The sequence below is a fragment of the Salvelinus sp. IW2-2015 genome, linkage group LG1 (genome assembly GCF_002910315.2).
Source record: "Salvelinus sp. IW2-2015 linkage group LG1, ASM291031v2, whole genome shotgun sequence".
Taxonomy (NCBI): Eukaryota; Metazoa; Chordata; class Actinopteri; order Salmoniformes; family Salmonidae; genus Salvelinus; species Salvelinus sp. IW2-2015.
This window is the reverse complement of record NC_036838.1, coordinates 44,847,791-44,865,114: the sequence shown is the minus strand read 5'-3', so window position 1 is coordinate 44,865,114 and position 17,324 is coordinate 44,847,791. Positions and strand designations below refer to the sequence as shown.

Sequence of the window (17,324 nt, the reverse complement as noted above, 5' to 3'; positions counted from 1 at the left end):
AAAGTAAGAAAGCCTATAAACCATTTGGCAACATGTGTTTAATCTGAGTGAAAAGTTGTGTACTTTGACGTGAGATAAATTGGCATACTTCGTGTGCTCGGCGGACAATCACTTATTAGCCAGACGAGGGCAGCACCATCTGATCTTGTCACCCCTGACGTTCTCCCTGTAGCGGAAGTAGCAGACCAGTGTTATCCGTAGTCATTGTTAGCTAGCTAGACGAATATACCTCCCCCTTGTTGTCCCAGAGAAGATATATCTGCTATTTAGCCTAGTCATTACTTTAATTTTATATTTGCCAAAATGCCGTTGGAAAATCTGGAAGAAGAGGGTCTGCCTAAAAACCCCGATCTTAGGATAGCACAGCTGAAATTTTTGCTCACGATGGATGGTCACCGACAAGATGCTAAAGTGAAAACCGAGCTCATGGACTCAATCAAAGAAAACGGTGAGTAGCTGACGTTAGCCAGAAAGTGCCGGTACTGGCAAAGTAGCTAACTACTGGCTTCTGCCAAGCTAATAAACCGAAAATAGTAACGTTAGTTATCTGTTGTAAACAAAATATATAGTTAAGTGGCCTAGCAAGTCATGCTAGCTAGCGTACTCTTATCTTGAAAACAGTGTTGAAATTTCTAACGTTAGCTAGCTCCGGTAGTTAGCTAACTCGCCTAGCACATTTTTGTCGCTAGCGAGTAGACTTGCTAACTAGTTACACTGAACAAATATATATAAACGAAACATGTAAAGTGTTGGTGTCATGAGTTGAAAATAAAATGTCCTAGAAATGTTCAATATACACCGCATTTATGAATCTGCAATTTTGTGCACAACATTACATCCCTGTTACTGAGCATTTCTCATTTGCCAAGATAATTCACCCACCTGACAGGTGTGGCATATCAAGAAGCTAATTAAATAGCATGATCATTACACAGGTGCACCTTGTGCTGGGGACAATAAAAGGCCACTCTAAAATGTGCTGTTTTGTCACACTTCCACAGATGTCTCATGTTTTGAGGGAGCGTGCAATTGGCATGCTGACTACAGGAATGTTAAACCAGAGCTGTTGCCAGAAAATGTTATGTTAATTTCTCTACCATAACCCCCTCCTAAGTCGCTTTAGAGAATTTGGAAGTAAGTCCAACTGGCCTCACAACTGCAGACCACGCCAGCCTAGAAAATCCACATCCGGCTTCTTCACCTGCGGGATCGTCTGAATCCAGCCACCCGGACAGTTGAAGAAACTGGGTTTGCACAACCAAAGAATTTCTTCACAAACTGTCAGAAACCGTCTCAGGGAAGTGCATCTGCATGCTTGTTGTCCTCAACAGGGTCTTGAACTAACTGCAGTTCGGCATCGTAACCGACTTCAGTAGGCAAATGCACACCTTCGATGGCCACTGGCAGGCTGGAGAAGTGTGCTCGTCACAGATTAATCCCGGTTTTAACTAGGCCAAACAGATGCCGTCGTGTGGGCAAGTGGTTTGCTGATGTCAACGTTGTGAACAGAGTGCCCCGTGGTGGGGTTATGGTATGGGCAGGCATAAGCTACGGACAATGAACACAATTGCATTTTATCAATGGCAGTTTGAATGCACAGAGATACCGTGTCGAGATCCTGAGGCCCATTATCGTGCCATTCATCCATCATCACCTCATGTTTCAGCAGGATAATGCATGGCCACATGTCACAAGGATCTGTACACAATTCCTGGAAGATGAAAATGCCCCATTTCTTCCATGGCCTGCATACTCGCCAGACATGTCACCACCCATTGAGCGCGTGTGGGATGTTCTGGGTTGCCGTGTACGACAGCGTGTTTCAGTTCCCGCCAATATCTAACTTCGCACAGCCATTGAAGAGGAGTGGGACAACAGGCCACAGTCAATAGCCTGATCAACTCTATGCGATGGAGATGTCACATTGCATGAGGCAAATGGTAGTCACAGACTTTTTTAAGTATCTGTGAACAACAGATCTGTATTCCCAGTTGTGAAATCCATAGATGGGGCCTAATGAATTTCTTTCAAATCACTGATTGCCTTATATGGACTGGAACTCAGTAAAATCTTTGAAATTGTTGCATGTTATATTTTTGTTCAGTGTCATTAGCATCACTGTCAGACATAAACCTTGCCAGGAGATACCAACCCTACCATTACGCTTGTTTCCACTGAGCTGCACTGGGGTTGGAACGCAATCATGGTTCCATTAACTTCTCTGGGATATGTGGGACGGTAGCGTCCCACTTGGCCAAAAGCCAGGAAAAATGTAGCGGGCCAAATTCAAATATATTTAAAAAAAAACAATCTTTCATAAAATCACACATGAAAGACACCAAATTAAAGCTACACATGTTGTGAATCCAGCCAACATGTCTGATTTCAAAAAGGATTTACGGGGAAAGCACACCAAACAATTATGTTTGCTCAGTACATAGCCACAGAAAAACACAGCCATTTTCCCAGCAAAAGATCGTAGTCACAAAAAGCAGAAATAGAGATAAAATGAATCACTAACCTTTGATCTTCAACAGATGACACTCATAGGACATCATGTTACACAATACATTTGTTTTGTTCGATAATGTGCATATTTATATCCACAAATCTCAGTTTACATTGGCGCCATGTTCAGAAATGCCTCAAATATCCGTAGAAATTGCAGAGCCACGTCAAATAACATAAATACTCAAACTTTGATGAAAGACATATTTTACATAGAATTAAAGATACACTTGTTCTTAATGCAACCGCTGTGTCAGATTTCAAAAAAACTTTACGTAAAAAGCACACCATGCAATAATCTGAGACGGCGCTCAGATAAAAACAACATTTCTCCACCATGTTGGAGTCAACAGAAATACAAAATTACATCATAAATATTCCCTTTCCTTTTATGATCTTCATCAGAAAGCACTCCCAGGAATCCTAGTTCCACAATAAATTGTTGTTTTGTTCGATAATGTCCATTACTTATGTCTAGGTAGCTACTTTTGCTAGCATGTTTAGTGCACAAGTCCAAACGCTCGCGCAGATGCAGGCGAACTCGGACGAAAACTTCAAAAAGTTATATAACAGGTCGAATAAACTGGTCAAACTAAGTAGAGAATCAATCTTCAGGCTGTTGTTATCATAACTATCCAATAATGTTCCAACCGGAGAATTACTTCGTGTCTCTAGAAGAAATGGAACGCAAGGCGATATCATGTGTAATGCGCGTGACCAGGAACTGGCATTCTGCCAGACCACTGACTGAAACACCTCCCATCCGGCTCAACATCACAGCAGAGGCGTCATTCCATGTTGTACAGACTGTTGACATCTAGTGGAAGGCGTAGGAAGTGCAAACAGATCCATATCTTACAGGGAATTGAAAAGGCGATGAGTTGAACATTGACCAGCCTCAGAATTCTCACTTCCTGTTTGGAATATTTCTCAGGTTTTTGCCTGCCATATGAGTTCTGTTATACTCACAGACATCATTCAAACAGTTTTAGAAACTTCAGTGTTTTATATCCAATAGTAATAATAATATGCATATATTAGCATCTGGGACAGAGTAGGAGGCAGTTCACTATGGGCACGCAATTCATCCAAAAGTGAAAATGCTGCGCCCTATCATAAAGAGGTTAAGACACCGTGGAGTCGGCGCAAGATATGGGTCGTAAAACGTACCTCAATGCAGGGATGGGATATGCCACTGTACTTCAGATTTTACCTTTATCCACACTGCTCCATCGAAAATTGAATACTGATAGCAGTATGGCGAAAGGTACATTTGGAGTACAGTGGCATATCACATCCCTGCATTGAGGTACGTTTTCCTGAACCGACCCCAGTGCAGCTCAGTCTAAACAAGCCTAACTGTAGAGTAGGTATCTTCTGGCAAACATAAACCTATCCATATCAAACTGCTACATAGTCAGTTAGCTAGTAGATAACTAGTTAGATACTCAATAAATGAAATTAGCTAGCTAGCTAACCAGACACATATTGAAGAAAAATGGCTAGCTAGCTAGAATGTTACCAAAGGTTACAACTGTCAAGTTGAAGCTAGCTAGCTAGTCACTAACGTGATAGCTGATGAATTGTCTCGTTACAGATATGGCACCTTACTACGAGAGCCTGTGTAAAGACCTGAAGTGGCAGCTTGACACAGACCTGCTGAGTAAGATGAAGAAGGCCAACGAGGAAGAGCTGAAACGCCTGGATGATGTCCTGGAAGATGCCGAGAAGAACCTTGGGGAGAGTGAAATTCGGGATGCAATGATGGCTAGAGCTGAATATCTCATCAGAATTGGGAATAAGGTGCTTTTGCATTCATAAGCTGTTACATTCAGAGCAGAGGCCGATGAATCAGAAGTCATGTTAAATGTTATCAGTCATAGTGCCACGGTTGCACAGTGGACCTTATACAATATACACACAGTATCATGCTATACATACACAGAAACAGCAAGAATCTGCCCCAGAAAACCCCATTCCAATTTAGCCATGCATGTAGGTCATTAGCTTAACCAAATAACCCATCAACTTCACATCACCAGTATCTTAACTGTTTTTCTTGCTGTGTAATTCCACAGGAGGAAGCGTTGACTGCCTTCAGGAAGACCTTTGATAAGACTGTGGCCCTGGGACATCGGCTAGACATTGTGTTCTACCTGCTAAGGATTGGACTGTTCTACATGGACAGTGACCTCATCACGCGCAACACTGAGAAAGCCAAAAGGTAGTTTGGCTAAAAGACACTGCTTCTCTCTGCATTCACTATTCTATGATGACATGTCATTAAGGGCCTTCACTAACTATTCTAAGTCTCATATGTGTTAACTGGCACAGTTTAGATTTCATAGCAGCCAGCAACATTTTGCCTGCCGTGGCATTGTATTGACTCTATTTATTGTAAGCTGTTTTTCTATATTCTCGTATTTTGTAAGCATCATCATTTCAATGTCCTCCTTGTTTGTGTCTGCACAGCCTTATTGAGGAGGGGGGTGACTGGGACAGGAGGAACCGTCTGAAGGTGTACCAGGGCCTGTACTGTGTGGCCATCCGCGACTTTAAACAGGCTGCTGAGCTCTTCCTGGACACGGTGTCCACCTTCACCTCCTACGAGCTCATGGACTACAAGACCTTTGTCACATACACCGTCTACGTCTGCATGATTGCCCAGAAGAGGCCTGACCTCAGAGAAAAGGTTGGTAACAGGAGAGGAAGATTCTGGAGCCACGGTGGTGTTGTTCGTACTTACCCTGACAGACAGACACTAAGACAAGTATGGTTGCAGAAAACCTGAATTTGTTTATACAATACTTTCTACATGTCAGAACATGTACATTTAAACTTATTTTGATAAGGACTAATGTTTTATACAACTGGCAGATTTCCAGTTCTGTCATGACTATATCCTGTTGACTACTGTGTTCTCTTTCAGGTGATAAAGGGAGCAGAGATTCTGGAGGTGCTGCACAGTCTCCCTGCTGTCCGCCAGTACCTCTTCTCACTATACGAGTGTCGCTACTCCGTTTTCTTCCAGTCACTGGGTGAGACACCCCTTTTGATCTCCCCTCATTTAGGCTTGTAAATAGTAAAGCTGGAGAATGAATGTCCGCAGCCAGTGAGTGGACATGCATGTTTCACTATCCCCCATTCCTTAGTTGTAAACCTGTTTGTCTCTGTCCCCTCTATGCAGCCACAGTGGAGCAGGATATGAAGGAGGACTGGCTGTTTGCCCCTCATTACCGTTACTATGTGAGAGAGATGCGTATCCATGCCTACAGCCAGCTCCTGGAGTCCTACCGCTCACTCACCCTGGGTTACATGGCTGAGGCCTTTGGAGTCAGCACAGAGTTCATTGACCAGTGAGTCTCACTTCTAGCTCGTTCCATACCCACAATGCCGATTAGTGCGCCATTGTCTGACGTCAGACAGCGCGACGACTTCATCTGCACTGATGGTTGAGGACTGCGAGTTGCATAGGAATGATGCCACCTGTCAGAAGACAATTGGTGCTCTTGATTACACTGATACAGAAAAGGTACTGTGATAACTTAATTTGTATTTTCTTCGCTCTCAGGGAACTCTCACGATTCATAGCTGCTGGTCGCCTCCATTGCAAAATCGACAAAGTAAACGAGATAGTGGAAACAAACAGGTAAGAATTAGTACCAGTCAAAAGTTCAGACAACTATTCAAGGGTTTTTCTTTATTTTTACTATTTTCTACATTGTAGAATAATAGTGAAGACAAACTATGAAATAACACATGGAATCATGTTAAACAATATATTTTAGATTCTTCAAAATAGCCACCCTTTGCCTTGATGACACCGTTGCACACGCTTGGCATTCTCTCAACCAGCTTCTCCTGGAATGCTTTTTCAAAATTCTTGGGAGTTCCCACATATGCTGAGCACTTGTTGGCTGCTTTTCCTTCATTCTGCGGTCCAAACCATCTCAATTGAGTTGAGGTCAGGTGATTGGATGCAAAGTCATCTGATGCAGCACTCCATGGTCAAATTGCCCTTACACAGCCTGGAGGTGTGTTTTGGGTCACTGTTGAAAAACAAATGATAGTCCCACTAAGCGCAAACCAGATTAGATGGTGTATCGCTGCAGAATGCTGTGGTAGCCATGCTGGTTAAGTGTGCCTTGAATTCTAAATAAATCAGTGTTACCATCACACCACCTCCTCCATGCTTCATGGTGGGAACCACACATGCAGAGATCATGCGTTCACCTACTCTGCGTCTCACAAAGACACGGCGGGTTGGAACCAAAAATCTCAAATTTGGACTCATCAGACCAAAGGACAGGTTTCCACTGGTCTAATGTTCATTGCTCGGCCCAAGCAAGTCTATTATTGGTGTCCTTTTGTAGTGGTTTCTTCGCAGCAATTTGACCATGAAGGCCTGATTCACCCAGTCTCCTCTGAAATGTCTGTTACATTTATTTGGGCTGCAATTTGAGGCCGGTAACTCTAATGAACTTATCCTCTGCAGCGGTTTTCATAGCAACTCTTGAAATTTTCCGTATTGACTGACCTTCATGTCTTAAAATAATGGACAGTCCTTTCTCTTTGCTTATTTGAGCTGTTCTTGCCATATGGACTTGGTTTTTTACCAAATGCATTAATTCGTGGAATTTCTTTCCTTAACAAGGCACACCTGTTAATTGAAATACATTCCAGGTGGACTACTTAAGAGAATGCCAAGTGTGGCTAATTTGAAGAGTCTAAAATATTTGAACTTTTTTGGTTACTGTGTGATTCCATGGTTTTGATTTCTTCACTATTCTACAATGAACATAGTCAAAAACCCTTGACTGGTACTCTACATGGAAAACAATTGGTTTCTATATTAGAAGTGGCAAAGCTCAGTGTTGTATTTTCTTTCCTCCAGACCTGATAGTAAGAATTGGCAGTACCAGGAGACCATCAAGAAAGGGGACTTGCTGCTCAACCGTGTCCAGAAGTTGTCTCGAGTTATCAACATGTAAAATGGATGGCAGTGTTCTTTGGGAGGGAGAGCTGGATTTCTGTTGTACCAGTATCCAAACCAATAGTTTGTCTGAAGAATTGACCCTCATTGTGTATATAAAAATCTTTTTGGTGACTTCATTTTCCTTTGATAAAGAGTTAATGATTTTACAGAAATAAAATCAGTAAAGAAGCGACGCAAGTTTTCTGTATAAATAGCTGTATAAATTATTTATTTACAGAAACCTGTTACAAAACAAATAGAATATACAATCTTCTTTAAATATTAAGTAAATCTAACCTACCATGTTTGTTCATGAATTACATAGCAGCCAGTACAAGTCCAGCTGATCAAATGATTCTGATAATGTATACAAAAACTATGCACGCTCTTACTGAGGATATTTTCCTCCCGCAAGCTGTGTTGTCTCACATTCCAAGTCTGTGGTACTTGATAAAAACATCTTTGCAAAGTTTCCATCACATGAAAACAAGGTGAGCGTTTTCAGTGGAGGTTGAGGGTAAACAAAACACTTTACTGAACCTGCTACAAGCAATTCATAATTGACCAGGAAGCTTCAACACCCCATCTGGAAAACAGATAAATCAAAAGAAAAAAGTTAACACCAAGGTTTCATACCAGCTGGCTGACAAGCCTTTTTTTTTATACCACATTTAGGGTTCATAGGCAGATTTTAAAAGCAAGCTCCTAAAACACTGAACATTCAAGTAAGGTAAAACTAAAAAAAAAAACTGTCCTCAGTCAGTGTGAAACAAATTCAGGCACTTTCTTAATTTCAGCATTTTGAAAAGCTGAAAACTAAGTTTTCAATGCTGAGCTTCAAATGATGTTTGGCAACAATGATGCAAACAGTTGCACTGTTTATCACGATTGCTTAAGTCCCTTCAGCCTTAAACGAAAGTGTCAATGATGAAATGTTATAAAGTACATCTACAGAGGTCGTGTTTACACAGGCAGCCCAATTTTTTTTTTCACTAATTGGTCTTTTGACTAGATCAGCTCTGAAAACGATCTGATGTTATTGGAGAAAAATCAAATCAGAATTGGGCTGCCTGTGTAAACTTGAGTGAATCCGTAGAAATCGCTTAGACAACTGGCACAACTTTCAGCCTGCGGGGCATTTCAGAATCAGGCTATTTGGGTCACAAGTATAATTCTTTTTTGATTGAGGCAACTTGAAAATAGTAAAAAGCACAAGTGAGACCTTGGAGAGTTCAAACAAAACATATTGTCTATCACACAAACATGCTACAGTGGAAACACTTCACCTTTTAAAGGATCCCAGTACATGATTCATGAGATGCTTCAACCTCTAGTTATAGGCCTATTGCGTTAGACTTGGCAGTGAACCACTTCAAATAAGTTAAGTTCTTAAACGTGTTATTTCAATTACTAAATAAATAATCTCAATTGTACCAAAACATTTTGTATTAGAAAATGCCTGTGCAAAAATACATATTTCAATATGTACAATTCGTTAACAAAATATGTATTCTGAAATAGGGATACTTCGATGTTTGTTCAATACATACAAAACTCAACTTCTCTGCTGCCTGACATCAGTGGAGTTTACGAAATTTACAGGAGTTACAAAAAAGTAGTAACTTACTCTGAAGCCATCTCCATGAAACTCACACCCCCCAAAAACCACCACTTGCTTCCAAGGAGCATCATCTCAGACAGAGGGAAGTATTGCCAGTTTAAGACTTCATGCTTGATGAAGGACATACAAGTGTGATGTCAATCATTACAAACCCCTCTACTCACAAACACAGTATTGTGACATTACTAAAGGTACCGGAATGGAAACTAATAGCCATAGCGGTTACAGACTATGGTGGGAGAAACAGATTGCTGCCTTTGGCTAGCTTTTGGGGAAAATAAGCACAACTTAAATGTTCTAAAGCAAGTAGTGGGTCTGTATTTGTTTAGTGCTGTTCACAGTTAGGGCTAGGTCTACTGTGGCTGTTCATTAGTAAAATGTTAATATTGTAGGAATTACAACTTTGAGCTTGGGACTACAAGGTCAAATCTGCATTTTTGTTCAAATGTAGTTATTGACAGCCTTGTTCTGTTCAATGTTCCCTACCTATATAGTACTCGAAATACCCCAATTCATTTTGTTGATTTCAAAATAATACAATATTAAAATTGCTTAATTTTAAAGCTAATTATCTCAGAATCATCTTTTTTCAGCTAGAACCTTTTAGTCCCAAGCACTCAGCTTGTCTTTCAAGAGCAGTAGTCCCTCTTTCACAACCATTCAATCAAATTGTCACATTAGGCATCCTTTTTCACATATGCATGCACAATTGACCTTTCCCCCCCCCAATCTCCAGACTTCTGTAGTTAAATTCAGTGAAAACATAAGAAACCTAAAAAAGTAACACTTGCATAATTGTTTGGGTCATGTATGGAACTCATATAGAATTGACTGGATCTGCTCATGCCGTTCATCTCTGGCTACTGTACATAACATGGCGGTATCTACACACACGCCACAATGATTCAAACCAACCAACAAAATGTAGTGAAAGGATAAACTTTTTTTTTTTTTTTTTTTTTTTAAATGTGATTGAAGTTATGTAAGTGACAGTTTGTCTTCCTGCCCTCTCCATTCAAGGCTTCTGAGTTCAGGCCTGCAGGTGTAAGGTTAAATTTCCAGTAGTCCAGTAAAATCTGACGTGACAAAGTCAAACACTCTCTCTCTCACACACACACACACACAAACACACGGAAGAGATCGTCAGATACCAACAGATTGCGGCTTGTTGGCTCTCCACTCACTCCCAGTGGCTCTGCATCATGATGGTGGGTGGGCGGTGGCATGGCTGTTGAGCCAGCCCTTCACCCTCCCTCCGTACCTCTGGAACTTCAACATGGAGGTCAAAGGGCAGGAAGGCTGCAACTCCCTCCTCCCCATAGGAAGACCTACCTCAGGACAACACTGACTGACAGGGGGTCAGGTGAAACCCACCCCAGGTGCTAACACCTGCCACCTCCACATGGCTTTAGGAGAAATAGTTCCACTATAGACGACATCACAGGGTTGTCCAGATCACCTCCACCCTGAGGATCATGGGAAGCTGAGAGTAAGGCATTAGAAGGCCTCGTGCAGTCCAGAGCAGTGTACAGGTTGCCCCTTTATCATCCGCCCCTCGGTTCCATACAGAGGACACAGCCACTGCTGTCAGGGGCGGGCCTTTGGCTGAGGGGAGAGAGAGTGGCAGGGGTTTTAAATTATAGATTACATTGGAGATTTTTTGTTTATGTTTTGTCTAACGTCAATATATGTACATATGTCCTAACTGCACAGTAAATTTCCCAACAGATAAAGAGATTGACTGGTTGATGATAGGAAGTGTTAGCAAACAGTGTGTGAGGCTGTAGGGGTCCAACCCACCTGATGGATGAGGGAGTTGTTGGGGAGCCCTGGGCCTCCTGGGATTGTGCGTCCATGTTTGCCGTGGATGTTGTTGATTGCTGGAGACTTGGCCACTTTGGGCCTGCCTGGTCCACCTCCACTGTTGACGGAGCTGGCAGCGGGGGAGCCCTTGCGTTTCTTCCCCTCCAGGCGGCCGTCAGTGTGGGCATGGCTGAACCTGCTGTGGTGCTCTGAGGCCTGGTGGACAAAAGGCCCCAAGGAGAGGGTGGAGTCACTGCTGTTCATCACCACACTCATCCTTTTGATGGACTCGGCCGGGCTACCCGAGGGGGGGCCTCTGACCCCAGGCCCCGACACCCCCGCTGGCCCCGAGGGCTCTGCCTTCAGACTGAGGGAGTTGGTCCTGGCATTGGGGCCACAGTTAAGTCCCACACTGTGGACGCCGCTGTGAGATGAGGGGACTAGTGGGACGTGGTGGGACGTGCTCCCTGAGCTGCCACTGTGAACTGTGCAGTTCTTTTTGAAGGAGGAAGAGGTGGTGTTGGAGGAGGAAGAGGACTCTGAGGTGTAGGTGGTAGCGTGAGACGATGTAGGGAGGGAGCTGTTCTTCCTCTTCTTACCCGAGCTGAGGCTGCTGCTGCTGCTTCCTCCACTGCTGCCCCCACTGGTGGAGTTGGTTATGGCAGCTGTGGAGGAGGACTCCCGGGGTCTGAAGGACTTGCCGCTGGATCTGGACTTGAGCGGTCGTCCTGAAGCCAGGGTGGTGACCGAGGAGTGGGCTGAAGGCATCTGGGGCGACGAAGACACTTGTCTGGCCTGTGCTGCGCTGTAGGCAGGGTGGTCGGCCGTGCCCTGGGAGGCACGAGCGTTTAAGGTGGTCCCGTACGAGAGCACAGACTTGCTGTCGTAGGACTGGGTGTAAGGGGGCGCAGAGGGGCTGAGGAAGCCTGAGGCAGGGGTGCTACCGTGGGATGAGGACAGGGAGTTTGTGCTTGTCCTGTGGGCCGGCGCAGAGGAGTTCTCCAAGGCCAAAGGGATTTTCCTATAACACAAACAGGCCACAATGAGCATTCCCATCAGTAACATTTACACATAGGAGAGGAGTCAGCACAAGATCGTCCTGGATAGAAACTGGAACTGCTTTACACATAGAGAGGAGTCAGCACAGGACAGTCCTGGAGAGACACGGGGTATAATACAAAGCAGGATCAATGTCAGCTAACTTGCCTAAATGTTGTGAAATATCTTTGAAACAAATAAAAGTTAAGCTTGAAATGGGCATGGTCTCATTGACTCAACAACCAAAAACAAATATCTAAGTTTAGCTTTCTTAATTAGCCAGAAAATCAGGTTATTTATGGTTGTTCATCAAAATTAGCAAGCCAACTCATTGATCCTGCTTTGTGGTATACCCCTCTGGTGTCCCAGGTCAATCAGTCCCTAATTAGGAGAGTATGAAAACCAGAAGTGTTCTGGCCCTCCAGGACCAGAGATAAATAGCCTAATGGCGTCCCATACAGCACTAGATCTCCCTTCACCACCCGGTGTCGTGGAAATATTCAGTCAATAATATTTCTCAAATACCGGAGCCTGTGAGTTCAATTAGACTTTATTACAAAGTGGTTCATGAACCACCTCGGCTTTTATTACTTTGTAATAAAGTCTAATTGAACTCACAGGCTCCGGTATTTGAGAAATATTATTGACTGAATATTTCCACGACACCGGCAACACTATTGCTCCCTGCACCAGTGATTTTGCAATAGGTTTGTGGATTAGGTAGGTATTATGGAACGCTGGTCTAACGAATGTACAGACTTACTTCCACATCTGAGTGTTGACGTGCTTGTCCATCATGGCAGTAAGAGCACACCGCATTCGATCCCAGCGCCGGTCAAACGAGTAGCAGCTACTCCCAAATAGTCGACTTCCAAAGGTGCAGTACTGAGCAGCAGGGGGGGAAACAGGAAACAGTTAACACACACTGCACGGTAAAAGCTGCCACTCAATGAAGGTTGGTACTGTTTATAGAGCCTGTAAAAACAGGTTGAAGACTGATTTTTTCGTGCATCTGGCTATTCTGTTTCATTGTTGCTGTGGTGTGAATTTAAGGGCTCAATAAATGTAGAGCATATTCCTGTAAGAGTTAAATATAAAGTGACTTACAGCTGCAGGCCGTGGTTGGTAACCTGAATAGTGACAGTCCAGTTTGTCTGTGCCTTCCTCCCTTTCCTCATTCTCCCCCTCATCACTGGACAGGCAGGAGACCCCGTCGGGGGCGGGCGTAGAGTGGTGGGGCAACTCGTGGACCGACGAGGGGTCTCCCAGGAAACCGCCACCTCCTTGAGAGATACTGCTATTCAGTCTTAGAGCAGAGGAAACAGTGCTTTAGAAACACACATCAGGGATGCAGGTACTGGCTGTACCACATTGCAAAAAGTAGTTGTTGGATGTTGGGTACCCAGGAAGAGTACATGGAGTGACTCACCGTGGAAGACCAGGATTTTGAGGTTTGGGTTTGCTGAGCACCAAAGGCTTGGTGGCGGCGTCGGCGGCTCCGTTGCCTTGAGCGACCTGGTGGGCGTCATGGTGGGGGGCGAGCCGGGAGGGGGAGGGGTGGGGGTCCCTGAGAGGGGGGATCTGCTGGGGGTGGGTGTGCTGCAGCTCCCGTTCCCGGGCTTTGCTCTTGTGCTCAGTCAACAGTGTGTCAAAGCGCTTCCTCCGGCCCAGCACTGCCCTCCGCTGGCTTAGGGAATGTGTCTGAGGGAGGGAGAAGGCCAAAGGGTATGTTAGGTCAGGATGAGCTGCACTCAGAGTCTGGAGGCTGCTTAAAGACCTAGGAAATGTGACAAGGAATATTTCCTAACAAAACAGAGAGAAGGGGGGCAGAAGAGGGCTTGGTACCTTGCATGTTAGGGATCGTGTGCATGGCTTCCGAGCTGTCATATCCAGGACCCCACAGTGGATATCTGGATTAAACTCACGTTCTGATGGAAGAGAGAACAAGGGAGAGAGAGAGAGAGAACAAGAAAGGAAGAGAGAGAGAACAAGAAAAGGAGAAAGAGAGCGGTAGCAGAAAAACAGTATTCAGTTAGTGGCATTTCTGGAATAAAATCAGCAGAGGTTTTACTGTTTGGCTATGACATGTCAGTGTTAAGTTCATGTTTTAAGTATCCCTATATTTCTGTTATTACGGGGCTATCACTCAGTCAAGAGTGCGCCTGCGCAGGGAGTCTTGTCGTCGATGGACCTAGCCTTGAGTGTAATGGCTACCTTTGAGTGTGTTCATACGGTATAGTAAACTTTGTTAAACTGGAACCTTGTCGTTGTGTCATTTCGAGTTAACAGTCAGTACTTGGATAAATGACTGAGGTTCTAAATCTATTGCAGCAAACCATATTACAGACAATCCCTTATCATCTCCTCTCACCTGACAGTCTCTTGTGGAGGTGTTGTCTGTTACTGGCGCTATTGTCCTGCTTCTTGTCCAGGGCAGAGAGGGCGATGTGGCCCTTTCCGTTGGGGATCTGGCCAGGGGCCAGCAAGGGAGCCTTTGGTATGGAGGGACAGTTAAGGCCTGGCTTCAGGGGTGATGAGGAGCTTACAGTGCTGCTGGAGGAGGACGACGTCGTGGAGGCCAAGGGAGCCTGCACCAGCTTGGCCCACACATCCACCTTCAGACGCATCTTCTCCACTTTGACTGCAGGGGTCAGGCTGGAAGAGAGAGATAGACAAATGGGGAAAGTGAGGGATGGCGGGAGGAGGGAGTTAATTTATCTATAGTAGCAAATCGAAGATCTCAGAGAAATCATTTCATTTCAACAGAACAGGTTTAGGTAGAGTTTAAAATGCGTTTAAATCCCCAAGTAGAAAGCCAACATGTTTTGAGTGGTTGCAAATGGAGTTTGATAAAGGCTCTCTTTTTAACACTCTTTAAGGGGCTCATTCAGATGGAGGGTAGCACGGGGAGATGTCAGTCAGAGCTAGACTTCTGAGGAGCAGGGAGCAGAGGACTTGAAGAGAGAAGTAAACATAAAGCAGGGGATGAAGTTCAACACGACAACACATCTTTATTGGGTTCAGCATGGGCTACCGAGTGGCGCAGCTGTCTAAGGCACTGCATCTCAGTGGAAGAGGCGTCACTACAGTCCCTGGTTCGAATCCAGGCTGTATCACATCCGGCCGTGATTGAGAGTCCCATAGGGCGGCGCACAATTGGCCCAGTGTCGTCCGGGGTAGGCCGTCATTGTAAATAAGAATTTGTTCCTAATGGACTGCCTAGTTAAATAAAAATTTACTTAAAAAATAATAAAAGCTATTGGTTCAGCAGCTAGGTTAGGCATGGCTTACATTTTGTCATTGAGCTCCCTGAAGGGAGGGAAGTGAGGTCTCTGCTGTATGCCTGGCAGCTTCTCTTTGGCTGGTTTGAGGATTTTGGAGTTGGACGAGGCGCTGGTCCCACTGGAGGAGCGGCCCATGGCCCCTCCACTGACACCCCCGGCCCCCGCCCCGGGACCAGCCCCAGTCCCACTGCCCCTGCTCCGAGACAGAGCAGACAGGGAAAAGGCTGACGAGGGGGCCGAGGTGGAGGGGGGCTTGCTGGCCGAGCTGTGTCTTCTCTCTAGGGGTCAGGGGGAAAGCAGGTTAGGGATGAACTACAGTCCACACAGAAACATGACCAACAAGCATCGAAACAGGCACATAAATCAGAAGGTAGTAACTAGTGTTCCATTTTTTCTTGAAACAGGCCTTTGTACAGGTACATTTGCAATAAATGTGCATGGAATCAATGTGTGAATAAACACTAGTATAAGTGGGTAAAAATGTACTAAACAAAGTCAAAAACAGGTAGTTTTAAAAACAGAGACTAGAAAGCCTTGCTGATCCAGGCCAATTCACCTGAAATTAAAATAGGGTCAGGAGCTTGATTTCCTGTCTGAAACAGAATGGAACGGTTAGGCTTAAAATAACTAATAAGAAAATACTAACACCAGAAGAAAAAAATTCAACTAAGGAAAAAACAAGAGCTGCTGAACAGGACAAAACGGAAAATCTGCATTGCAGTATTTAGCCTAAACAGTTATTTCTAATGTTATCGAGCACTCTAACACAATCTGAACAAGCACACTACACGAGAATTGAAAGTAAAACAGACAGAAAGAGAAAATGAAAGTCATACAGCAAGAGAGGAAGAAAGCATGTGAGAGAATGCGAGAGGTATAGCTCTTCAGGCCGAAGCAACTGAAGGCCGTTCCAGTCCTGAAAGGGTTAATCTGACCATTTTACAGCCAGATAAGACACTGACTGCACTACCTCCTCCCAACCAGCAGAGCAGCACAACAAACATGTTTCATCTTCTATCCATGGAGAAAAGTGTGTCAGAAAGAGAGACATAAGCCTACAGACAAAGACAGAGACTCAGTGAATGAGAGGGCAGATAACAAGAGAATGGAGCGGGAGGATGAGAGCGATAGATAAAGAGAGCAGATCAGAGCAGGATTAGTGGGAAATAGTCTGCCTGGCTGGCTCGTGTTGGCGTGGCGAGTTAAAACGAAACTCCAACTAACCTTCTGCTAAGCCCATGCAGGTCTGGGCTGCATGCCGAGGCTGTCTCAGTGAGAGAGCAGCAGTAGAGCAGGGCAGAACGCAAAGCTGCCACTCCCAACCCCACACCACCCCAGCTAGCTAACAGAGCAACACCTCCAGGCCCTTCTCCCTCCGAGCCAAGCTGGAGCTTCACACCTCTTCCACCCTCCTACCCATGACCCACTGCCTTCCTGCTAACAGGATAGCACCCAACAGCCTCTCGCCAACCTCCCCCAACCCATAGCTGCCACACAGTCCAAGCCAGACGTCGCTGCATAACCCACACTCAAGCGCGAGCAGGCTTCCCCAGCATGACGTTCCCACAACGCCTGCCAAATGCTGAGAGTCAGCCAGCCAGCGAGAGAGGTCCTGGCAGACCAATAGAACAGGAAAACAGAGACCGAGGAGAGGAGCAGCATTACGGTCTATTCTCACACTGGCAAATAACAGTAGTCTCTCTAGAGGGCCGGGGAATCCCTGGCTACGGAGGAGACAGGCTTGCTGGGGTACATTTTGGAAAGTGGGCCACAGCATAGGCCTACAGCACTCAGTGTAGGCTACACATAAAGCAGCTAGGGCCAATCAAAAATGTTTACATGGTCCTGTCAACAGTGCAGGCCTGCTCTCCTCAGAGCATACTATAGCTCTGCTTGTGCTGATCCCAGATCTGTAGTCTCAGTCAGCCACTGCTGAGTACTAGCATATAGCTGTGAGGAGAGGGTCTTTGTTCAGCGACCGGCTTAATAAATGGATGAATAAAAGAGGAGCGGAGCTGCCTGCCTAGTGCTTGTTTAAACTCCAGAGCGTCACTCCTGCCCACAGTGCCAGGCTAGCTGCTCCCTGTACTATACC

At 44.9% G+C, this 17,324-nt stretch overlaps 2 protein-coding genes across 2 annotated transcripts in view; one reads left to right on the top strand and one right to left on the bottom strand.

Annotated features, from left to right (window-relative positions):
- Positions 1-165: 165 nt before the first annotated feature.
- psmd6 (proteasome 26S subunit, non-ATPase 6) lies at positions 166-7,620 on the top strand. Its single transcript, XM_023993851.2, has 8 exons — positions 166-448; positions 4,106-4,311; positions 4,587-4,732; positions 4,981-5,200; positions 5,438-5,546; positions 5,696-5,864; positions 6,080-6,157; positions 7,403-7,620. The coding sequence occupies exons 1-8, from the start codon at positions 304-306 to the stop codon at positions 7,497-7,499; spliced, it is 1,170 nt and encodes a 389-aa protein (XP_023849619.1). The 5' UTR covers positions 166-303; the 3' UTR covers positions 7,500-7,620.
- A 73-nt stretch (positions 7,621-7,693) lies between these two features.
- The window catches only part of LOC111968331 (ataxin-7), a 35,338-nt gene continuing 25,707 nt past the window's right edge, over positions 7,694-17,324 (bottom strand). The window contains exons 6-13 of the mRNA XM_023993830.2: positions 15,237-15,507; positions 14,317-14,600; positions 13,791-13,873; positions 13,375-13,646; positions 13,053-13,251; positions 12,709-12,830; positions 10,905-11,928; positions 7,694-10,709 (exon numbers count right to left, since the gene is read on the bottom strand). Of these exons, the coding sequence (XP_023849598.1) occupies positions 10,692-10,709; positions 10,905-11,928; positions 12,709-12,830; positions 13,053-13,251; positions 13,375-13,646; positions 13,791-13,873; positions 14,317-14,600; positions 15,237-15,507 (2,273 nt within the window). The 3' untranslated portion in view covers positions 7,694-10,691. The remainder of the gene's footprint in view (positions 10,710-10,904; positions 11,929-12,708; positions 12,831-13,052; positions 13,252-13,374; positions 13,647-13,790; positions 13,874-14,316; positions 14,601-15,236; positions 15,508-17,324) is intronic.